This window comes from Amblyomma mixtum, chromosome 4, assembly GCF_055824585.1.
Source record: "Amblyomma mixtum isolate Tamu chromosome 4, ASM5582458v1, whole genome shotgun sequence".
NCBI classification, from domain to species: Eukaryota; Metazoa; Arthropoda; class Arachnida; order Ixodida; family Ixodidae; genus Amblyomma; species Amblyomma mixtum.
The window spans coordinates 130,972,954-130,998,519 of record NC_143015.1 but is presented as its reverse complement, the minus strand read 5'-3'; the positions used below and the strand labels follow the sequence as shown (position 1 = coordinate 130,998,519).

General features: G+C 47.7%; 1 protein-coding gene across 1 annotated transcript in view; it reads right to left on the bottom strand.

Moving 5' to 3' along the window:
• Positions 1-2,547: 2,547 nt before the first annotated feature.
• The window catches only part of LOC149348223 (uncharacterized), a 158,102-nt gene continuing 135,083 nt past the window's right edge, over positions 2,548-25,566 (bottom strand). Inside the window, exon 4 of the mRNA XM_089588015.1 lies at positions 2,548-3,983. Coding sequence (XP_089444141.1) covers positions 3,939-3,983 — 45 coding nt within the window. The 3' untranslated portion in view covers positions 2,548-3,938. The remainder of the gene's footprint in view (positions 3,984-25,566) is intronic.

Genomic DNA, 25,566 nt, shown 5'->3' with positions numbered 1-25,566 from the left:
GCACTGGAAAGACCATCATCACCATCAGCAGCAGCAGCCTGACTGCGTCCACAGCAGGGCAAAGGCCCTTCCCACATCTGTCCAATTAACCCTGCCCTTCGCCAGCTGCGGCCAGCGTATCCCCGCAGACTTTTTAATCTAATCCGTCCACCTAACTTTCGGCCGCCTCCTGCTACGCTTGCCTTCTCTTGGAATCTCCTCTCGGGTCATTGGTAAGCACCAAGTCATAATCCCAGAATGTGCTTACGTAAATGCACTCCACTCTGTTCTTATAGTAACTTTTAAGGTCGCGATATGCACTTAGTATTCCACATCACTGCAGCGTAAAAAAGGGCGAGCACAAAGGAAGAAAACACCTTCCTTTGTGCTCGTCTTTTGTTACGCTGCAGTGATGTGGAAGCAAAGTAACCAACTTGCCCAGAAGCTCGTTTTACTAAATGCACTTAGTAATTGCCCTAGGCAGATGGATTCCTCGGCCACTTCCAATACATTTTTCACTAACGTAAGCTGCTCTCTGTTCCCAATCTGTTTAACATTAGTTCTCTTTCACATACATCATACAGTTATCACTGCGCATCCTTCCCCGCTCGTCACACTGCCGGACACTTTCTGAGCACGCACCAGTTTTTTACCACGTGATCCATACCTGGTTGTCAGGGTGCACATTGCTTAGAGGCTGCAAGAGAGACAGGACGGGGTGCGGCACAGTTGGCCTCTTCACTCCACCCCTCCTCGGAAGAACGGCCGAAGTCGGGGAGCTCCTTTTTTTTTGTTTATTAATTTAGATGGGATTTGAGGAGGTACTGCCATCTATTGTCTGAGACGGCAACTCCTTCGCTCGTAATGTGAAAAATTCGTGGTGAAAAAAAAACAAATATGCATAAACAGAAACGTCATCCCAACTCTGAAAAAGACAAAAGCAGGCACCATCACAACTTTGAGAAAAAAAGAACGCTCCGCCGACACCGTACATGAATAGGAAGGACAAGCAGTCGGGCTAGTTGGTGCTGATACATTGCCGTTGACAGCGCTTAGACACAAAGACAGGGGACAGAAACAGAAAATATGGCGGCACAGGCGCTGACAGTGCTTAGACACAAGGACAGGGGACAGGAACAGAAAAGATGGCGGCACAGGCGCTGATGCTTCAGCGCCTGTGCCGCCATCTTTTCTGTTCCTGTCCCCTGTCTGTGTCTAAGCGCTGTCAACCATATTGAACATACCGTACAGCCCCGCTCAAAAGCCTTAAGGCCAGCGGGTTTGGTTCTGAACAGAATATTCGGGCACCTATAGCATCTCAAGTTGAAAAAAGGCTGAAGGCGGGAGGACAAAAGTCTTCCTCTCCCCGCGGATATTTATAAATTTTGGTGCTTCAAGCTGCACAACTTCTCGCTGGAAAGCAATTTACGCAGCCCAGACATCTTGGACCTCGACTGTACATGCCACGCAAGCCACACACAAGACACATAGTCCCCACATAATAAGGGAGTAATTACTCAATGGCGTCCACCCAAGCGCAGCCATACGGCTACAAAGGAAAGCTATACAGCTTTCTCAGAAACTTCATAGTTAAAGAAAAATTCGTCCTGGTCCTGGGTTCGAACCCAGGACCAGGACGAATTTTTCTTTAACTATGAAGTTTCTGAGAAAGCTGTATAGCTTTCCTTTGTAGCCGTATGGCTGCGCTTGGGTGGACGCCATTGAGTAATTACTCCCTTATTACAAATTTACTCCACCTGGGGGGATTCCCCTAAACATTTGACCAATAGTCCCCACATGTACACATGTGAACGCCTTACCTTGTTCATAGATTCGAGAGTAATACGCATATTGAAGCCAATTTATTGTCACAGTTATTTCTATGTATTCACCCATGCATATGGTTGAAAATACCCGCAAGAAATGAAGTCATGGCTGCAGAGTTTGCGTTATGCAGATATGCAGATCACACGTAGTCCGTGCATTCTAAAGAGCTTGTTCGTTCGTGAAGCGCCGATGCCGCTGCTTGGTCCCGCCGTGGTCTTGTTCGTCGGCGCGTCCTCTTCCGGTGCTTCCCACGGTGAATGGGTCAACAAAATCAGCTTTCACAATGATCTCAGACATGGAATACCATCTGGACGATCATTGTGAAAACCAGTTTTGTCTTGGGTGCGATGCGGCGATCTCGAAGAGGCCTTCAAGGAGTTCTAGTAGGGGGACCTCCCAGGTCCCGTGCTCTACTTGAGTGGAAACAAAAGTAAAAATGAAGTGCATATCGGGGAGTACAGAACAATGCCCGAATGCATGGTGCCGTCTTTGCCAGAAGTAACCGGGAAGCAGTCGTTTGTTTCTTAGCCGCGTAGGGAAGCACTTATGGCAGCCCTTAAAGGGAAACTGCATAGGTTTTAGAAATCAACCAGCTTAAGAGGGTCGAATGTGTGGAACTTGCAGATAAAGCATGCGAAGTCTTTTTGGGCTAGCACTTGAAATAGTGAAGTAATCGCCGATTAAAATCCGGACGCCATTCCAGCTTTTCCGCAGCGCACAACGCCAAGTGGGAGGCGCATGATGACGTCATCGAAGGTATGGGTACATCTCCAACGCACAAACGCGTGCTTTGAAGGAAAAAAACCAACGCCACCGAAGGCGAACCCTGCCGAGAGTTGTTTGGCAGCGTCTAACGCGTCAGGGCAGGGTGTGGCTGACGACAGCGGTAATTTGAAATCATACCTTCCATGACGTCACGCTGAGTTTTCCTGCACTTCTCCGGTGCACTGAGGAGAAGCGCAAAATTCAATCGTCGATTACGTCACTATTTTAAATGCTAGTGAAAAAACACTTGGCATGCTTTACCTGCAGCCTATAAAGATCTGTATCCTTGAATGTCGCGAAATTCTCAAAAAAGTGCTGCAGTTGCCCTTTAAGCTCTGAATCTGTGCAAGGTAAGGTGAACTATTGTCCTCACGTTTTGACACCTTTTGGGTGTTTAGGAGTGCCGTAACGACTCCATTATACGGTTGAGAAGCAAAAACCTGTTGCTCAGTTACTTTTGGCAAATGGAGTGCATGGAACGCGCAAAGCACAAAAGTAAGGTGAAAAAAAAAATGACGTCGGAAGAGTACAAAAATGACCGTCTAGGTCATTCGACACATGTTTGCGGCGGCGTAGACGCCTGCGTGCGTGATGAAGTGCATCTTAATTAATAACCATAATTGCGTTCCTTCGCTACTGTCAGATGTCTACCTTTATTTACTTGCCCTGTCGCATTGGCCGGCACATTTGCATATAAGGAGGTCACCTAAGGATCCCTCCCCTAACGTACCCCCCTCTCACAGCACGAATCTTTTTGTGACAATAGAATAAATTATTAATAGGCAGACTTTTACGTCACAAGTCTGGAGTAATACATATACGTTTCCTCGTGAATATACGCTGATGTTCCGGGAACCACTAAGATGATTTTTTTTTATTACAGACTTTCATATATTTGTTCTTACGCTGCTTTTCACTTACTAACCTCATTACTGTTAAGTACGTTGCGTTCGGAGCTTCGTAGGAAGCAGATCACGTACTATGAGATCAATACTTACCACGTAAGTAGAAGCAGTTTATCGTAGCTTGCACGCGACTCATTTTCTGATGCTGACGTCACTGCCTCTCATTTCTTTTTTTTGTGTGTGTATGTGGGGAGAAACGAGGACGGTCATCAGTTCTGAACTAGTGAAAAATCCCCTCGATGTTCATATTTCTGGCATAAGCATGACCACCTGATTGTTAACCGATATTAAGATATCAGCAAACAAATTAAAATAAATAAATGAAATTCACAACTGGTCGGTTAAAACGATTTTTTTTTTTCTAGAGAAGCAGGTCACCAAAAGACAATATTTTTAAACTGCTGCAAATTTCGTTGTTGTTCTCACCGCCTATTCGATGTTGAATCTCTTTGGTGTTTCCATTTACAGATGATGGCTTGTCCTCCTAATTATCTTGCTTGGGCAAGCCTGCAGCAGAAAAAAACGTTGAGGAGATGCAACGACACAGCACTTTGTAGCAGTGAGCGAGACTGACAGTGACGAAAAAACTGTGGCACATGCAAGAAGGAAAAAAAAAACAATACTGTGTTCGAAGGACGGAGTCTTTCATGAAAGTAAGACCAAATAATACTTTAGGCAAAAAGAAATGTGTAACTAGTCCTGGCTTTCAGTTGCACTGCGCTCCTGAAGTGTTGGCACCTTGTAAAGCACAGGAGCAGAGCATGGAGCACCCTTTACAGGGGCCTCGCCTCTAGTGGTGTCGGTCTTGACGCAGCAACGAAATAAAAAGGAAAACAAACAACTGAAAACAGCAAACATTTGCGTCTTGTTCTGATTTCTACAACTATTGCTATCATACGGTGCCACCACTTTGACTTCAAGGTGTGCCACATCCCCACTGGTGTCAGTGCCCTGGTAACAGTTGTGAATAGATTAATGAAATTTTTCGCCCTTTTTCTCGCTTCAAATCTGAAAGTGTTCCTGACAAGTTTCCTTCTTTTTTTCTATTGTTATTCCACTGTCATTAACCATGAAGCTCGTCTATAGAATGATCTCGCTTACCTAATTACTTTTACGTGAGTCCGCGCTTCATTGAGCACGCTGGTTGAAGCACTGCATGATTACCCAGCCTAGAACTAAGTCGAATGTCATGCTACCTCGGTGCTATCATACAGTGCGACTGTAGGGATACAGTCACACGAACACAGAACAGGTCTCGCCAAACTCTGAATAAGTAACGAAAGCACTAACCATTAGGTAGACACCAAAGCCGCTGATTACGCTGAATGCGGCGAGCTCTCAAAATGCGGGAAAGTATACTGTCAACAGCTAAGAAGCTATATAGCAGAGAAAAATGACATTATGAAGCTGTAACACTCCTCTCTGCCATGACGCCACAATGATTTATCAATGCAATTGCGTGAAACCTGAATAGGAAAAAATTCGTGTTTTAAATGGCATAACAGGAAGCGTATGACTCGAAGAAAGCCGACATACGTGAGGTTAAACAGTTACTTTACCTTGCCCTGAATGGATTAATCGCGGTAATGGGAGATGGACCTCAATCTTGACTTCTGGGCTGGCAGGTGAATGGGAACTTTCGATAATGGGCCATATGTGATCATGTAGTCAGACCTGGCTCGGGTATGGGCGCGATAATGAGGGCAGTCATATGGGCAGCGCTACAGCCATCGCTATCGCTGCCAATTTTCCATATCATGGCAGAGTGAGTTCTCTTAAACCGTAAGCTGTTGAAAGCGTGTTGTGCGTAGATGGCGTCGTTCACACGAAATGAATTAATAGTCACGTGGATAGGTCATGTGGCTTGTGATTAAACTAAAAGCTTGGGCAGGGTTATCTTACCAAATATATTGGTGATATCACTGTGCTTAGGTTTTGTCAAATTATTAAAATAGCACAGGGTGAAAAATACGGACAGTACAGCAATACCAGTAATTTTGCCTGCCATTAGCACTCGCCTGAGAGAAGCAAACAGGCCACGGTTCAAAGCAATGCGTTGGGCGGCGTAAGGAGCGATGTATGGTCACTTCCACCACAAGGTATGGAACCTTATTAATTCAGAATCCAGAATTAATGCAGAATTAGCCATGATGAAGCAGTTAATGCAAACATTAAAATCCTTTCTTAAAGGTTTATGTGAATACCTACGAATGCCTTCTCTGGACTATGGAAGTCGTAAAAAAAAAAATTACAGACTGACGCAGGCATGTTCAGTAAGAGCAAGCTACATTTTGCGTGAGGAGTCGTTAATAAAGATTTGATCAGGTTGAGTTCAAGCAGGACAATATTTACCGGAAGTATCTAATGACCAACAGTAAAAAAAAAACAAAGAAAATCACACAGGCATTAGCAAATGTCGAATCATTCCTTAGAACAGGCGCCTTGGAATAAAACTGATTTTTAGACAGTTTAGTGTTAAATCCTAAAATAAGAAACAGCAAATTAGCAAGCGAGTTCTAAGACATGTGGCACGAGATTTCGAAAAGACATTCTAAGAGGAAGAAAATTGCTGGGAACTGAGAAAACTGGTTTCGTTTCTTCTTGGTTTTTGATTTGTTGAATTCTGTTTATTTATTTTACAATACAAGGTCATTTGACATGTAGTGCCAAGGTACTATGTCCGCTTCACTAATTAATCCTCAAGCTCATCGCATTTATCCCACAGAACCTAGCAACCTTCACGGTCATCATGTAACACCTGCAATTACGACAGCAGCCCAGCAACACAAAAGTGCAGTCCTAGCTAGGCTGTAGACGATTCAAGCCAAGTTGTCACCCCGACAACCGTAGCGAATCCTCGTGACGTCAAACTCCAGGGGCATTACCACACAAAAGTACTTTGTTTTTAAACAACACAGCTATCATCTTCCTTGTACGTCCCTTTTCCTTTTTCACGTCCGGTAGAGTGTTCGCAAACTTACTCAGCTTGGCACAAACAAAAACGCGCGCCAATCCAATGTCAGCGTAGTTACGCATCTCTCTGACAGGTGGCGCCACTATTCTTTGTAGTCATAGAGAGGATATTTTGATTTCATTTCTTTTTTTCGCGCGGGCCGCACTTTTCGAAACACGGCCGCTGCGGACGGTTACTACTTACTGCCATTGAATCTTATTATATCCATGGATTTCTTTTGCAATCCTAGTTTTTTTTTTCATACAATAGGATAGGTTTTGCCGCTTCATGCGTGCACATTGAAGGGGAAGAGGATTTGTGAGATCCTGTGGACTGCGCCATTATGTGAACCAAGCAACATACGCTGTCGTCCCTTCGAAGGCCGAGCTTTAACCCACTTTGTCGTCTTTTCCGCTCTCTCCACCTGCTAGCTAGCACATTTCGTCAGCGCAGAATGTATTCCCAGTAACTGCCAATCGGCCGCTTTGTCCATACTCCGACAGTTCCGGCCCAATTCGTGAAAAAGTGCGTGCGAACCTTTCCTTCTAAGAACAGCAGCCACTGTGGTTTGGTTTTGGTTTTAGAGTTTAACGTCCCAAAGAGGATTCAGGCTATGAGAGACGCCGTAGTGATGCGCTCCGGAAATTTCAACCCCCTGCGGTTCTTTAAATGCTCTGTCACTGTATGTCGGTCCAATTTTCCTCTTCTTTCCTCAGTTTTACAGCCTCCTCTGACTTGTTTCTACCTCTGGCTGATTAAGTTCTCGTTTTCTGTGTTCTTCTTTTCATTTTTCAATTTTAGCGTCCAGTGCCCACCCCAATACAGTAACTCCTCCTAACTGAAGTGGAGGGCTTTACACTAAACCAAACTTGGAGTGCCTCGTATTGTTGTAGTTTTAACTGAGGACCAATTCGACCAACTTGGAAAACAAGCACCTAACTATTTGAACACGCGCTTAACCACGTAGTTTATAACGAACCCCATAACGTACGTTGCATATGTATGTAACTATCACGTTATCACAGTAACCTAACGCAGCTGCCTCGCAAAAAACGACCGGTATCTCTAGCTCCACAACGCCACAACGATGCGACTGGGATCCTCACTTTTAATTACGAGCGAGTTGCGAGTGCTGTACGAGGCACAAATAGCAGGGAGGGCGGGGAGAGAAGTGATGGTGGTGGGGTGTGGGGGAGGGGGGGGGAGAGAATGAGTGCAGATACAGAACCTGAAAGCGCGCTGAGCATGAAACGAGCGCCGAAAAATCTCCGTCACGCCTGAGCTACGCTCAATTACAGATCTCACTATGCACACTCGGGCGCGAGGATACAATCACGAACACAGCAGCAACAAAAGCGCCAACAGGTGGCGGGGCACAACAAACAAAGCAGTCTGGGACAAAGCTAGCTACAACAAGCCACCGGAGCGAACGGGTGGCGGTATGAGCATCTATCCATTACCAGTGTAATGTCGCCTCTCCTCCCCAAACCCCTCTTTCCCTTCACCCACCCTTCTCTCCCGTATGAGGTCTGGACGACTCCTGCCAACGCTCGCGCTGCCGCCTGGTGCGCATCGTTGGCGATGCTAGCGAAAAAAAAAATAGTTTCATCACGCACTTTCCTAGAAAATCGCCGGGGCAGCAACAGCAGACGCGACGTCAGCGGGAAACAGCAGCAACACAAGGACCCATGGGGGTCAGCTGTGTCTATGCGCGATATAAATAAAAAAAAAAGACGAGAGAGAAGGGAAACAGAGGCAACAATAATGCAGGCTTGAAACCTGTTCCGGAAATTCGTTGTAGGTGTTTTGTTTGTACACAGAGAACACAGACACAACTCCCTATCGTGTTTGTCTGCTGTTTTCTTCCATTTCTCTTTCTCCTCTGAGAAGAAGCTGTGCGCCGCCTGTTTCGAAAGAGAGCGAGGGAAAGTAAAAAATGAAAGAGAGAGAAGGGCACAGGAAGAATACCACACCATCGGGCACGTGTTTCGAGCGAATGTGGTCTCGGAAGCAGCTGTTTTTTCTGGCAACAGAAGCAGCCGCCCCAAGAAACAATGAAAATAAATATAAAGATAATGGCGACGCACCAGGTATATATACGTTATCAAGCGTCCTTCCCCTTCCCACCCCCCGTCGGGCCAGCACAACAGGCAAGCCTCGTATTGTGGCCACTTCCGGTTATTGCGCAACCATCCGCGCGGTTCACGACGTGAGGAACCGGGCTCCGCACCTGCCTTCTATAGTGCATAGGCTCCGCTTAACGTGTTTTTCGAGCGCACTCCGCTTAATGTCACTTTCGCATCCACCGCTGCTTTTTTCCCTCCCCTGCTTGGAGGCTGCGGATTGTTAAAGGGCGAAAGAATCACGTGACACAGGAATTGTGACATTTGCGCTGGGAGCGCCGGCGCGGTTCGCCAGCGCTGGGCGCTGCCATGGTCAGAGGTCGTGGCGCATCTGTTTGCCAGACTATTTTTTTTTCGCCTTTTCCCCATACGCTCGAATTATATACGGTGTGTGCCACAGATCGGGTATAGATCCGGGATCGTCAGTTTGCTTTGCGCTTGGGGCCAATGCAGACATAATTCATTAGCCGCTGTACTAATGTTTGGCTATTTTTTTGTTTTATTTCTTCCCCGGCACTGATTTACCACACGTCGGAAAACAGGTCTGTTATGGTGGTGCGAATCTAAGGCACGTGTAACGGAAAACAAAAATCTAATCTAAAGCATCCGATACGCGGCGGCGGTGGCAACAGCGAAAATTCTGCCAACTCCTGAAGTTCCATTGCATAGCAACCATAAGGAATTTTAGGAAACTGAAATAAGCCGGGGAAGCCGCTGCCGAGAACTTTGACCTAGGGTGTGAGCGAGTGCTGAAAACCCCGCATCATAAATGCTTGAAGCTAGCACATTCCGTGTGTGCAAAAAACAAAAAAAAACCCTCTCACAGTGCCAAGAATGGTGGTCTTTGCGTCAGAGAGTCTTCTATGGGCTTTTTTTTACGTAACATTGTTTACTGAGCTTATTTACAGAGGCGAGGTCAGTTCCGAGGCCTAGTTACACGAAAACAAAGGAACGTGCGTTTGTGACGCTCTTGCAGCCTTATCTGAAGAGCCGGTATCTCCTGGCTCCTTTATAGCAGCCGTTCTTCGAGAGCGCGTCCCCTGTCCCGGCTGGTCGGCTGTCAAGGCGGATGGGAAGGAGCAGGTCTATATCGCGGAAAGCACTGCCCATATACGACCACTCCTGAGACCGACGAAGCCTCAAAGCGGACTGTTAGCAGCACTGACAATCAGGAGAAACGATAAGCTCTCCACCATCTGAAAGCCTCGCTAGCTTAGACTTGGGTCTGCAGGAGATTCGAGATAATCATCGCAATCATCAGCCCAAAGACGCCCACTGCAGAGTGAAGGCCTATCCCACATCTCTACAATTAACTCTGTCCTGTTCCAGCTGCGGACATTTTGTCCCCGCGAACTTCCTGATCTCGTCCTCACACCTAACATTCCGCCGCCCATTGTCGCGTAAACATTGCCTTGAAATACACTTCGTTCCACGGAAGCATTATGAGATATCTGCTCTATGCCTAGCATGTTCTGCTCGTGACCGGTTATTCTTCTTGATTTCGACTATATGACCAAATCACGTTCGTCCCCCAACCATAACTTGTTCCCTTACTGTGAAGGTCATCATCATCATCATCCTGAAGGAAGACACATAGCAATGTCATTTCATTTATGGCGCTGTATATTATAACTGGACTCATTCTAGATGCCAGTCGGTGGCATGTTACAAAGGCGTTCTAAGCGTTTAATATTTATAAGGTTGGTTTGGTTTATTGGGGTTTAACGTACCGAAGCAACTCAGGCTATGAGGGACGCCGTTGTGAAGGGCTCCGGAAATTTCGACCACCTGGGGTTCTTTAACATGCACTGACATCGCACAGTACACGGGCCTCTAGAAATTCGCCTTCATCGAAATTCAGCCGCCGCGGCCGGGATCGAACCCGCGTCTATCAGGTCAGCAGCCGAGCGCCGTACCCACTGAGCCACCGCGGCGGGGAAATTTATAAGGGTTCAGGGAACTCCACGTATTGTACGGCGAACACCAAAATAGCGTACAAAACAGAAGTTTACTGAGCTTGTACAACGACGGAAATTTACATTAATGCTATGCTTAAAGTTGCCCGCACTGAAATCGTCTGTATTAGCCTTGCTCCGGTATAGCAGGTTGCAGTTAGTCCGAACTCGCTTAACTCGAAGTTCCGGTTTATTCGAACTGACACTTTGGTCCGATCAAAATCAAGTATTCAAATAAGCTACCGTTATTTCCAGCCTCGCATGATTCGGACATCATTTCTGGACCGTTTCAGTTTGAATTATCGAGAGTTGAAAAATTCTCTGCATTCCTTAAAGGTGCACTGAAGAGGAATCTGAACTCATCTTTTTGCCGCGGGAACTCAATCTGCACGTTCCGAGCATTCTTAGAAACTTCGATTTATTGCCCTGTGTGGCCGATTTCCCTAATTAAATCGAATTAACGTCCGGCTCCAGCCTATATTTTTTAATTCTCCCTCGTACGGTGGGTGGAGTCGACCAACGCGGGGAGTGCCTTTCAGCCAGCTCCGTGGAGGCTTTGCTTTCGCTTCATTTTGTTTTTTAGGTTTCCGCGAATAAATAGTTTCATTTGCAGATAATATAACTGCAAAATAAGCCCGCAGAAATAAAAATGCGCGCGGACTATTTGTTTCTACGGGCTACTACGTATTACTCCGCCGATGGCTGAGCGGCAAGCCGCCACGGGACTGTGTGAAAGGCACTCCCCACGTTGGTCGACTCCGCCCACCGTACGAGGGAGAATTAAAAAAAAGGCGGGAGCCGGGCGTTAATTCGATTTAATTAGGGAAATCGACCACACAGGGCCATAAATCGAAGTTTCTAAGAATGCTCGGAACGTGTAGATCAAGTTCCCGCGGCAAAAAGACAAGTTCAGATTCCTCTTCAGTGCACCTTTAAGATCCCGCATCCTGTGTGGGTAGTAGAAGTTTACCCCGGAGATAATCAAGCACACAGCTGCGACTGCAGAGGACTGCGCCGCAGAGAGCTGTGCCACATCGGAAAAACTGACGTCCGCTCAGCCCAGTGGTCTTCCTTTTCGCAAGTGGCATCCCCTTGTACAGGTCGGGCGACAATGGCTCGTTCCATTTAAAGCTCTGAGTCGACATAAGGCACGAGGAGAGCCAAGCAACCAGCTGTCTCCACGGATATAAAGGCGCCCGTCGAAAAAAAAAATCACGGATTTATGTGGTTTGATTATAGTTGCTCTTTGCGCTCCAATTCCGTTTTAAGTACCACTTCTCGTGAACATCTGGTGATCCAATACACCGCGTTCTCCACAACAAGCGCAGCAGCGGGGACTGCAATATCGAGAAATGTGGTCATAATAGTTCGAATACGCGTGTAGTAGCCGAGTAGGTTACACCTGGCGCTCATCTTAACGAACAACAAAGCACCGTTTATAGTGACAACGCGGCGAGTATTCGGTGTTCCTAGTATTGAGCGTTCCACTATAAGAACCGTAAAAGCTACAACACTGTCCAGACTGTCCACACGTCTCGTTTCTCTGCAAAGCTGGCGAGTTTGTATCACGCGTTGTCAAAGCAGGCCTACTGTTATATACAGCGGATTGCATATTAACTGAAATGGGCGGACGTTTACAGCGCCTAATGCTGGGCTTTCTTCTCAACATGAGTTGCGGCCAGTTGGAATAAGGGGCTACATTACGTGTCCACATAAACAAGAGCCTTCACAATAACCGAGGGCGGCAAGTATTCCATCTTTCCCAATGAAGCTGAAGAGAGAGCACTGTATGGAGAAATGCGTGCGTATAACACGGGCATTCACTGTAACCGGGAATACCTCACATGTTCCAGATGGCAGTCCGCATTCCTCCTCTCCACCAAATTAGAGCGGTGACCCTAGGGCGCCGCTCAGACTGCAGAGTTTTCCTTTATACGAACATGGATGCTATAAAGAATGTTGCGGGGGGGGGGAGGTCGTCACGGACTATTGACGACCGAGACACGTGGCCGCTCGCGGACAACATGCGCGGTGTCTGCAGATGCTTCTAGTGCCTCTCCCTCTCTCAACCAAGCCGAACGAACAAAGCGGACAGTGGGAGAGAGGGAAAGGATGAGGCATGGTTGCGTACGTGACAACAGGCAGGTAACAAAGAATGACACTGCGAAGGCTATGCCCTGGAAAGGGGGGCCAGCACGTTACCTGGAAGCTTTCCACCGATATAAATGTCACGGAGTCTTTTTGGGAAGCCGAAAGCGCGCGCCGAGCAGAGAATGCCTTCGGCCAGAGTTTCTAAGCCTCGCGCCTCCGTCGATGCATGGGCACTCGCCGCTATGGAAATCACCGTCATGCGCTAGCGTTCGAACAAGCGAATCAAAGAAAAAGAATTAGTTGTTGTTATAATTGTTTTCAATTATACAACAAGTATTCAACATGTATTCAAGTATACGACAGCTGTATCTTACCGGTACTCACCTATGGGGCAGAAACATGGAGGCTAACAAAGAGGGTTCAGCTTAAGTTAACGACAACGCAGCGAGCTATGGAAAGAAAAATGATAGGTGTAACGTTAAGAGATCGGAAGCGGGCGGAGTGGGTGAGGGAACAAACGCGGGTTAACGATATCCTAGTTGAAATCAAGAGGAAAAAATGGGCTTGGGCAGGGCATGTAATGCGAAGGCAAGATAGCCTCTGGTCCTTAAGGGTAACGGAGTGGATTCCAAGAGAAGGCAAGCGTAGCAGGGGGCGCCAGAAAGTTAGGTGGGCGGATGAGATAAAGAAGTTTGCGGGGATAAAGTGGCCGCAACTGGCAAAGGACAGTGTTAATTGGAGACATGGGAGAGGCATTTGCTCTGCAGTGGGTGTAGTCAGGCTGATGATGATAATGATGATGATAATTCTTTTCTCTAGTTTTGGTACCTGCTGTCTGTGACGTCATGCTTGTTACAGGGGCGGATTTGTGTGCAACTCTAACAAAAGGCAGTCGAGGGGGGGGGGGGGGGGGGGGGTCCTATTTACATAGTGGACGTCTCGACAAACTTTGTTCTCTTCAAATATGCGGGACAATTTTGTTTTCCCACGAAGAATTGCTCGCTGCGAGCCCCCCGGCACTCTACAAACCATTTATTTGAAGTAAATTTGCCCCTGGACCGATATCTGGTAAGCTACTCCGCTAGCCGGGCCCAGAATCAAAGGATGCAGATACAACAAAATGATGTTTAAAAAAAGGTAAAATATGTGGTTTTAGTTTGCCACCCGATATATAGTTTAGGAAAGGAGGCGTCTTCCTTACTGCCGGAGAAAAAGGCGAAATAACTTTATTTCACTTCACTGAGAGGCTGGAGTTTTAAACAGTACGAAGGAATGGAGCTTCTCATGCCTGAAAGAAAAAAGAACTTTTGCAATATCAAAACGTTTCCCACATCTCTCAGGCATCACTGCTTAGAGCGGTGAAGCGATGGTCTGGGCTCTGTAGTAGGCGAAAATTGAAGCTATTCAGCTAATACCAAATTATGTCTCGTTATTGTTCACAAGATATGATGATGTAACACACAGGTGTCGTCAGCTCGATGTGTCGTAACGCAGCAAGGCCGTCGGAAGAAAATATAAATACCGTTCCCATGCTTCAGTAGCCTAAGACTAACTCTGGACAGCCTGTATTTTGTGCGGACGAGCGGCTTCAAGAACTGAGCCGCTAATCACCAGGTAGTGTACTAAGCTTGATATACAGACCAGACAGCAGCTGGTTGGCGCAGAGCAGTAGTCAGAAATATTGTATCGCGCCGAAGATTGCGCAAACGGCATGACGCGGCTCAGTGGCGTATTGACGTTTTCTTTTTTTTTTTTCGTTTTGTTTCCTCGAAGTACTCCTAAAGGCTCATGTAACCAGTGAGACTCACGTTAGCCGTGATGACGGTGATTTTTTCGATGAGATGCATGCCAAAACCCGAATCCTGGACGGCAGTGTTTGTACAGTTTACACTTTCAGGGCGTGACACCCGGCTTAAAATGTCCAAAGCTCTTTAATTGCTCTAGTTAACTTTTCGCAGAGAGAGATTAAACTTTTATTGGACTTTACCTTTTCACAGTTACCTCTTTAGAAACCACGCGGTTGAAAAGACAGCACTTAAACACGCCGTCATTTCACGGTCCAAAGATAGTTGCGCCCCCTAGGGGCTTACAGTAAGTAGGCACTGTTCCGAAGTTGCTGGCTGCGAGTGGCTCATGCACCGATTGAGAATGTTCAAAAGGCGGTCGTTACTAGATGGCGCCTCAGTCCGCTAGCTGCTCAAAAACATCGCATAGAGGTGCGGCCAGTACCAAAACGAAGTTGCGCAAATCGTATAATTCCATTAGAATCTCTAAAAGTCCGCTGCAGACATTATTAGCCGCGAAAGCCAGCTTCAAAGTCCTCTACATTGTGAGACGGGTTGTTGCGTGCGCAGCAGTGGCGCCTGCGTCCTATGAGTAACAAAAACAATCATGCGCCAGTCCAGCAGAGAATATGTACGTTCTAGTAGTCTAATAACCACCGACAGATTGCGCCACTATTTGTCTAAGACAAAGTCTTAGTCAAGCACGTGGCCTTTCTTTTCATGACTGAACAAAGACTTTCTTAATGGCAGGCTTCCCTCAAGAGCAACACAGCTACTTGGCAATCTCAGCCAAACACACAGACTAACATGGACACCTGGTCACGAAGGACTAGCTGGAAATGAGGTAGCCAACGATCTAGCCCTAGATTTAACCCACCGGGCGGATCCTCATCCCTACCCCACGCCCATGCCTAGCACCTATGGTGACAGATTAGAACATATTCGGCTGGAGCGCAGAAAGTACCCACCCCCTCACATAAAACTAGACTCCTCCGCAGCCATAGACTGGAGGAAAATTCAGACCAACACTTTCCCTAACTTGTTCATCCTACACAAGATTAGCCCCACTAAATATCAGAATACATGCCCTTGGGGTGGAGCTTGCCCTACGCTCTACCACATATCGTGGGAATGCACAACGAAACCAAAACACTTAACTGTATCCAACTCGACATATGAGCAGTAGGAGGTGGCCTTGACCAGCGAGACCCTGGATCAGTGACTTAAGTTGGTTCAGCAAGTCCGTCAGTCAGCTAAAGCCAGTGGCGCCTTGGACTAGGGGTGCCACCCAAGTTGCTCGAGCAACCTTCCTCAATTTAAATGAAAGTCTTCTCTTTCTCTCTCTCTCTCTGCATTTTATCTACTGGCGTAATTGAAACATTGTGGAGGGCACTTCGTATGTGCTGTCAATGCCAAAGCATGCACGCGGGGCGCTGTGCTGCGGTGATGGTGTACTACTCTAATGCAGTGGCCAGCCCAAATTGAAGTTGTTGAAGACATCATCATACGACGATGCCCAAACACAGCGCGAAAGACTGGCAGTTTGGTGCTGTGCTGCGGTGATGGCGCAAACCAATAAAGAAAAAAAAATTCGGTGATGCCGCAGTGCTTTACTGAAGTGGCTTGCGAAGCTGCTCTGCTCGCGCTGGCCTGGGTTCGACAACCACCTCGGAAGAAATTTTATATAAGAAGTTTAATTTTTCTTTATTTCCTGATGATGTAAGCACTGCCGATGACATCATGAGGTCACGTGAGCTTTCGGACTGTCTGGCGCGGAAAACAACGCCGGATTTTCCGCCTTATGAGTCATAATGCTTTCGCATTAATAATTTTAAGCTAAACGTTGGCGGCTACATAAGAGGTTCCCAACTGACCGCCTCATTCGGGCACCTGTTCTTCGCTGGTCAGACAACGAACGCGGTGGACAAAACCGCCAGCAGGCAGACGACGGGCCTTCGAATGAAATAAAAGTAAAACGAGAGAGGTGCAATTGCGCAACGCCGTACTATATCAGGTTGTCGAGAGTGCGCGCGCGTCTACGCGTCTAATGAGAACGGTATTTAATAACAACATCCGGCTTTTTAATGCCTCACCGTTGCGGCGTGGCTAGGACGGCGGCTCGCCTTTGAGCGCAGACGACGCAGCCGACGCAGCGGCAGCGATGATGACGTCGTCGTCGTCATGGCGTTCGCAGCGCCGCCTCGCGCCGTCGCCCGCGTCTGTTGCCGACCGACAGCATGGCGCGGCAGCCGCCGTCTGGCAGACGAACGACGACGGACCGTTTTGGCAGACGCTGTCGTCGTCTGCAACCGTCCTTGACGCGTTTACGCCCCGTGCATGCGCACACGCGCGTTGTGCGTGCGTTTGTGCGTTATGGGGGCCTTGCGCAACGCCTTTCCTTTTAGCCTTCTTGTTCTTTCGCGTTTCTCGTTCTTCCCAGGAGAAAAAAAAAGAAATAAGACGACGGCGCCGACGGCGCGAGCGCTGGTGAGACTGAGGCGGCAGGCCCCATGGGAACCCGGTTGCAACCTCGTACGCACCGCTAGAGAGAAAACCGGGCGCGCGCGAACGCGAGACAGACACCGACCGCGCCCTGGCGTAACCTCGCGAAACGGACGCTGCTCAACTGAAAGAGGAAGGGACAGCCGCTTCTCGAGTGCCTTTTTGGCCTGCAAAAGGTTCCGGCAGAGCCCGTCCGGTGGCGCTTCGCGCTGTCGGCTTCGCTAGGCTTCGCGTCTGGCTTCACGCTTGGCTTGACGCTTGGCTCCTTCTGTACGGGTGGCCGAGAAACGATTATGCACAGTTTACAAGACATGGAGCGGGGAGCAGGAAAGTTGCATTAAAGGTAATCAGCGCGCGAGCTATTAAGTATGACCGGTGTAACGAACGATGTTAACCACCGTCGGCTCCTTTGAGACTGCCTGGACAGCAGACAGGACGGGTAAAGCGCAGAGATGATACTACGCTAAGCCTCTAACAACGCCATCGTGGTACAGCCAAGGATTCTCGCAAAATTACACATAAAATCAACCACGCTTTGATTAAACTAGGTTCAAAATCAGTTTAAAGGGAATATTTTGTACTTCTAAGAAATCTGACCTAAACAAGGTCAATGGAGTGTTGTTTTTTAGGGGCAGTCGCGGTGGTGGTTAGAATTAAGTGATCGAAAAGATCGCTGATGCTACATTAGTACACCCGGTGTCTGCTGAGTAACGGCTGGTTTCCAATAGGCGTTACCAAAACGGATGCCATTACAGTTGATATGAACATGGGGAGAATCCGCTTGACAGTCTTGCCGCTGCTTTTGATCTATAATTTGTATATTAAAACTATGCAGGGGACTCCGGAACGGCATGAATAACATGCACGTGCCCTCTTAAGTTCCCGACGTTGCCGCTGTTCGGAAGCAATAGTTTTCTTGTACTGGTGACGGTTCGCAATGGGAATTTTCTAAGTTTCGCGAATTTAAAACGTACAGTAGCTGTATTTCGCAAAGTTGCGGCCACTCATGAATTGAAAGGCGTTCTCACAAGACGCCAAACCTTGAATCCTTAGCCATGCATGAGGGAATGAGTAAGGTAAAGAAAATAAATGAAGATAGCAAGAAATATGGGATGAAAACAAGACAGCAGGAAGGAAAAAAAAAGAACAAAATGTCGGAAAGTTTCGAATAGCTTCCGTTTCAGTTTCGACTGTCGTTCCGGCAACAGTTTCGACCAGAGTTCCGACAACAGTTCCTTCCTACCACAGTTCCGACTACAGTTCCTACCACAGTTCTGACAACAGTTCCGTCAACAGTTCCGACAACAGTTCCGACAACAGTTTCGACAACAGTTTCGACAACAGTTTCGACAACAGTTTCGACAACAGTTTCGACAACAGTTCCGACAGCAGTTTCGACAACAGTTCCGACAACAGTTCCGACAACAGTTCTGACAACAGTTCCGACCACAGACTCGACCGCAGTTTCGACCACAGTTTCGACTAAAGTTGTGTATAAAGTTGTGACTTCTGTTTCAAGTTCAATTTCGGCGCCGGCTTCGGCACGGTTTCGGAAGAAAGGAAGAAAGAAAGAAGGAGAGATAGAAGGAAAGAAAGACAAAGAAAGAAAGAAAGAAAGAAAGAAAGAAAGAAAGAAAGAAAGAAAGAAAGAAAGAAAGAAAGAAAGAAAGAAAGAAAGAAAGAAAGAAAGAAAGAAAGAAAGAAAGAAAGAAAGACGCAAGGCAAGCGAGCGAGGCAACGGAAAACAGCATCTTCAAAGTACGAGTCCGATAAACCCGGAGCCAGAATAGGCCACAGGAGGCCACGCGGAAGAGATAGGCCGCGTTCCCATCGCAGCACCAGGGTGGCCACCGTGTCGCTCTGATGACACAGCTGAAGCGCCCACTGAGCCAGCGAGCAGCTTCCTGTTTTCAGGGCCCTTTCACACACGACTCGTCTTTCCCCTGCAGGACGACGCGCCGCTGCTGCCACCGTTCAGCCAGCGATGGAGAACTGCGCAGACTGGGGCAGTGCGTAACGATGTTTAGTTTTCGCATTATATCTGGCAGATACCGCTATCTGGAAGGCCTTAGCCATAGGGTCAAGGTGGACATGACAGGGGACACTCTCGACAGCGTTATGTGATCTGCGGTCACGTGTAGCTGTAGTTTGGGCTAGTTGGTTCATGATTCAGGAAGAAAACGGCGCAAAAAAAAAAAAACGTGGACAAAAGAGACAAACACGACAGGACCAGCGCCAACTTGCAACTGAACTTTATTTCGCACCAAACCCGCCTTTATGTAAGCCAACACGCCGTAACATCCGTGTAATCACGCACAGGCAGTAGAAAAGATCACTGTACGATATCTAACACATGAAGCGCGATAGCAACCACGTAACATACTATCATGGCTAAAAAAACCCAACAAATGTATAGCAAACAACACTAAAGCGGTCATGGCGAAGCAACTCTTAAACACCAAAAATGATACACACTCATGAGTGATGTCACTACTAATGATGTCACTAGGTTTAGTGTCACTACAGCTATCGCTTCTTCGCCATGTGTGTGTGTGGGGGGTGAGGGGGGGGGGGGGGGGATCGAACGAGATATTGTTCCTTCGAACACGCTTAAGCAGAACTTCCGGTTAATACGAACTGACGCCGTCATCCCATCAGCAGCAAGTGTATTAAAAAGCGCCGCCTTGATTAGAATTTCGCAGTGTAATTAAAACATAAAAATTCGATCACTTTCGAGTTCCAGTTATCGGAAGTCGATTTATAATTTCTTGTTTTTCTATTTCAGTCTTCACCACTCATTGCACGGAATCGCAAGAGTTTTCGACGCCTGTCATACAAAAAGGGACAGAACTAGCCGCTACGACATGTCAGGGGCGGAATGACACTGCGAACACCAACGATGACAGCGCCCTAGAAAAGCGCCGGAGTCTGAGTGAATAGAATGCTCGAATGCCGGCATTATGATATCGCAGAATTCGAACTTTCTGATACCAATTGTTTAATTTAACGGAGCGCCGGGGGGGGGGGGGGGGGGGGGGGGGCATTCGATGGACACACTGGACTGTGTAGTAAGAGCCCTTCCTTCCAGCTCTTAAATGCCAGTCATTCCTGCCGGGGGTCCCAGCGTCATGCCCTTTGATCCCTGCACTTTGTGAAGATCTCCAATGGAATTGCTTAGGCAGCTTGGTTTAATTGCCACCATTTTCGACGTTTTTGAGGTCGCAACGACATCTCATCGAATTTCAGCGGCATCTCTTCGAAATTACTTATTTCGAAATCACTTGATGGCTCATCGACACGAAAACACGGCGTCACAAAAAAAAGTGGCGGCGTTACAAAACTAGCGATTGGTCGAAATGGCATGACGTCATCAAAGGCGGGAAACTACGAAACGTTAGCTAGCAATAGTCAGTACTAGTACTTATTAAATACACCAACTACAAACGAAGAGAATATATTAAAATAGAATTGAAATAAAGTTGCAATAAAGGTAGAATGGAATTGGAATAGAATTGGAATGGAATCGAGATAGAAATTGACTACAATTGCAATGCTTTAGCAGGTTGGTTGGTTGGTTTATGGGGTTTAACGTCCCAAAGCGACTAAGGCTATGAGAGACGCCGTAGTGGAGGGCTCCGGAAATTTCGACCACCTGGGGTTTTTTTACGTGCACTCACATCGCACAGTACACGGGCCTCTAGAATTTCTCCCCCAAAGAAATTCAACCGCCGCGGCCGGGATCGAACCCGCGTCTTTCGGGACAGCAGCCGAGCACCATAGCCACTGAGCCACCGCGGCGGCTGCAATGCTTTAGCAATACTCGCACGTAAGTTCCTTATGTGCCCCCGCTAATTTCTTTTCCGACGAGGTCGCCAAAGGGCAGCGACCTTGCTGACGGTTTCCCGACGCGTTGCCGTCCACAGGAATAAAAAGACACAACTGAACTCGTGAACTTCGGGGGTCTGAATGTGCTACTAGCGAATAAACTGCATTGAAGACGCCCAAAACAACGCTTTCCTCTAATAATAATAATAATAATAATAATAATAATAATAATAATAATAATAATAATAATAATAATAATAATAATAATAATCATCTTTACGGCGCAAGGGCGTGTGCGGCCAGAGAGCACCAAAATACCCATTCCCCAAGCATTTCGCCCTAAATAAGTCAGGGGAAGCTTGTACCCATGGTATCACTACTGGATACCCGGAAGCACTGGGGATCGATCGAACCCCGCATCTCCTGCATGCGAGGCGGATGCTCAAACGACTTAGGCCACCGCTGCGGCCCAATGATAATAATATCAAACGCGTAGACACTATCTAACTCGGGGTACATTCATCCGAACCACCCCGTGAGGGAACAGATGCAGGAAGGAATAACAGCAGGTAGATAAAACGAGGCGCTGTAGTGGAGGGCTCCGGATTGATTTCAATCATGCGGTGTTCTTTAAAACGTGCAAGCGACATCGTAACAGCCTACGGGGAGTGCTTTTCATTTTGAAATTGAAAATTGGCTTTTGTAAGAAAGTAAATGGCGCTGTATCTGTCTCACATCTCGGTGGACACCTGAACAGCGCTATAAGGGAAGGGATAAAGGGGGAGTGAGAGAAGGAAGGAAGGAAGAGGTGTCGTAGTGGAGGGCTCCGGAATAACTCCAACGAAATGTGGAAACCGCGGTCGAGATTCGATCCCGCATCCTCAGGCTCAGTACCCGAACGCCATAACCACTGAGCGACCGCTGCCTTTCTGAGCGCGTCCTTCTCAAGTCTTTTTGGTGTTTGAAGCGTTCTGAGTGAATGCAGCATCTTACTTAAGCCTGCATGCTCTAGAGCTCCTCTTGGACTCCGAACAAGAAAAAAATATCAACCGAGTAAGAGCCGTAATGTCTTTTTCATGCCATTCTTCGCTGTGGTATTCGTAGTCTAACAAAAAAAATGCGCTCCGACATGCTCCGTAACATCATATCGAAACCTGAGCAAACGTAAGCAACCCTTTCACTACACGGGGTCGACAGTCTACGGACGGCAGAAAACGATGCACCGTGAGCATTATGCGAAGCAAATTCGACGCAGACAACACGGTCTCCTTTCTGGACCGACTCACGAACGCAGGTCGTGCGACGACAACGTCGGCATGACAGCACAAGAAGCACGTTCCAAAGAACAAAAAACGGAAATAAAAGAGAGAAAAAAAAAGGAACGCGCCCGAAACAGCAGACGCGCTCCATCGCGGCCGTTGACCAGAGCGCGTCGTCGTGACACGATCATTGCGGCACCGCAGATGTGAATGGCGACGCCGAGACTGTCCTATGGCGAGACAGAAAGCGGGCCAGACAAGAAACTAAAAAGAGGATAGTCCGGCATAGTGTTTCTTTTCCTGTTTTTTTATGTTTTTTGTTCGCTAGCTTGCCTTTCTTTTTTTCGGTGGCGTCCCGAGCTGCTTCTTCCTAGCGCAACAGGTCAGTGCGCCGTATCAACCTGGCGCCATGCAGCTGAGTGAACAAAAGGCTTCGGCGGGCGAGCAGACGACGACCCTTCTTTTCTGTTTTCGTCTGGCCGCGATCTCGCGCGCTCTCGCGCCGTCTCGACCGAGCGCGAGACATGCACGCACACAGTGAGTGAACTAGAATTCCAGTTCGTTGTATGCCTCTCGGCGTGAGCGGGGATTCCGTCTTTGTCCTTTCAATCTTTCTATGCTTTACTTTTTCACTTTAAACGCGGCGTCCTCTCTGTCTGTTCGTTGGACTGAACTCACGCGCATAGGGTTTAATTTTGACGCAGACGAAACTTTTTTTCCCCGTCAAAAGAAAAACACAAGGATGCACAGAAGAGAGAATAGAAAGAATCACATTGGCATCCGACCTGAGCCATGGCGCTTCGTGTGGCACGGATTTTGTGGAAGAAAAAAAAAGGGGGAGAAACGGCGTGACCACAGTGATGCGAGCTTCCTTCCACGCATGTGTACGGTGAAGATGAAGACGCTTCGCGCCGTAATGGCGCCGACAGCCGTCGAAAGCAGACGACAACGCTCGCCTTCCCCGCGCAGCAGACGACGCGGCTTGATGGACGAATGTCACGCTTCACGCCGCGCACGTCACGATGCAGTGCGACTGCCAGCGCCGCCGCTTCACGAGTCGCTTTTTTTTCTTTTTTGTTTTACGCAACGCTCGGGACCTTAGTGGCATCTTTTTCGTTGTGGTTTTTTGTCGTAAAATGTTCGCGCTCAATGCAGACAGTCGTTTGACCTGAAGCGTAGTCTTGAAGCCGGGAGACGAGATTAAAAGCAAGAGTTGAAATGTGGTTTCTGACGGGAGTATGAATTCGATTTGTCCTCTCTAGTTCCCGCGGTGGACAACATCAAAGGCACAGGTTAAAAATATAAGTAGAAATGCGGTTACTGATCGAAGAATAACTTCGATTCAACCATTCAATGTCCCTTCTACCAGCCTTCGATCGCGTGAGTGCGACTTGAGCTTCAACTTTGCCAGATAAGCCAGCTTTAATGACACCTTCAAAAGAAGCATGGGAATTATTCGAAGGCTAAGAAATACATGACAAAGGTAGTAGACATAGGGTCTCTCATAACGCCTACTCTTAGCAGATAAAATGGTCTCCTTTTGGTTCTTTACCAGTGAGAAAATAAGAAAAAGCTACCCCATCCCAGCATAGGACGTCCCATTTCAGGAATGGGATCGGCAGAGCGCCCGCAAATAATAATACTAATCGTAATAGTAAAGAAACGGTTAAAAGGAATGGAAACGCGCAGTAACTAACTGCCTCACTCAAAGTGGACACCTGAACCACGCTGTCAGGGAAGGGATGAAAGAAGGAAAAAAAGGGTGAGAGAGAGAGACGGTCGCCGCATCGCAGGACTCCAGGTCAAACGTGCACTGACATCGCATACCACACAGCATCTTTTGCATTTCGCCTCCATCGAAATGTGGCGCAGATTCGATCCTAGGACCCGCGCCCGGCAGCCGAATGGCATGACCACACGGCTATGCATACATACATGGTCATGTGCAGACATGACCACGCAGTAATGGCATAGGTGGCCGTGCAGGTTGGGGACAGGCTATACATGTTATCCAGGTGAGCTCAGACAGAATATGAATATGGGGAAAAAGGCTTGATGGAATACATGGGCTTCTATGGGAGTGCCGGTAAGTAAAAGAGGAGAGGAGAAGCGCGATGAGTTGTGACGCCATCTCCTTTCCTGATTAGTGTTTGTGGAGGCCATTCCTCTTCTGCTTGAGCCAAGTGAAAAAAGGTGAAGTTTGAACTCAATGTTGCCCAATGAGACTTGATTCCAGAAAAAAAAAACAAAGCAGAAAGAGCTACATGAGGAGCTATTGCAACTGGAGCGAATAGGTTTTTGTAGCTTTTGCACTTATTGTTTCGCGGGTGTATCCGCACTCTTTCAATATCTTTTTTCCTCGTGCCTCGTCCCAGCCAGAGTCACTAAGTTTCACAGCGGGACTCGAGTGATCTCTGGCGAAGAATCGAACCCGCGACCTCTGAAAATCGTTATCAGGTAAGCAACATGCAGCTGCGTAAGCAGAAGATATCTTCCACTCAACCACGGCACGCTGAACGTCAGCTAGCAACTGCTGCGGACATATACAGGAGCTTTCGAATAAGCGTTACCTGGGCGTCGCCATTCTGCCCCCTGGGCTGTTACGTGCACGTGACGTAAGCGCAGTGGAAGCGGAACCACTCTGCAACAGCCCAGAAAAGAGGCGGTTCGGCATCACCCTCACCCTATGGAAAGCTCTGCATCCGCGCCTTACTTTCTTTTATTGCGAAAGCAATACTACTTGCACTTTCACGCCTTAGCCGTGCCGCGGCGGTGACCACCATTGACCTTCATTTGACCTTGATTGCATTAGATTGGATTAGATTAGATTGGATTTCACTGGATTGGATTAGATTACATTGGATTGGAGTAGTTTACATTGGATTGGAGTGGATTGAATTGGATTGGAATGGACGGGATTGGATTGAATTGTATAACCGATGCATCACCACAAGTCTAACCACAAGCACCACCACCAGCTACACTACCAGCTGAACCATGGCGTATGTACGAATATTGCTTTCGCAATTACCGGGCTTAACCAAGCTAAGCCACAGCGAATTTTTTCTGCTTCGTCTTCAGAACATGCCTCGCTTACACTCGGTGCCTTCTCGCACGTTGGAGACGCAAAATATAAAGAAAACAACCGGGGATGAGACCCCCCCCTTCCAATCTAGCGTCGAAAACACGCGGAAGCCGCTGCTTTTGATCTCCAGCGATAAGCAGCGTGCAGGGGCGCGCCTTATCGGCCAGTAGCCGCTATCGAGGCTCTCCATTATCACCGCGAAAGAACGGATATGACAGCAAGGCAGTTCCGCGGGCGCCGTGCACCTGCATACTTGTATGAGCTGCCTGAGGCCAGATAGGTAGGCAGGTAGATGGAGAGATAACGGGAGGCAGGTGGGGGGCGACAGCTGACCATATCACTGAAGTGTAAAAGGCACGGCCGAGTGCTTGGTAACTGTAGGCCAAGAAAGCCGTTATTTCCAGCTTTTTTTTTTTGCCGAATTACCTCCTTCTAAGCGGAGTTTAAAATTAAAAGTAACAGAGGTTCGTAACTAATCCACCAACGATATGCTTCGGACAAAATGTAGGGCGA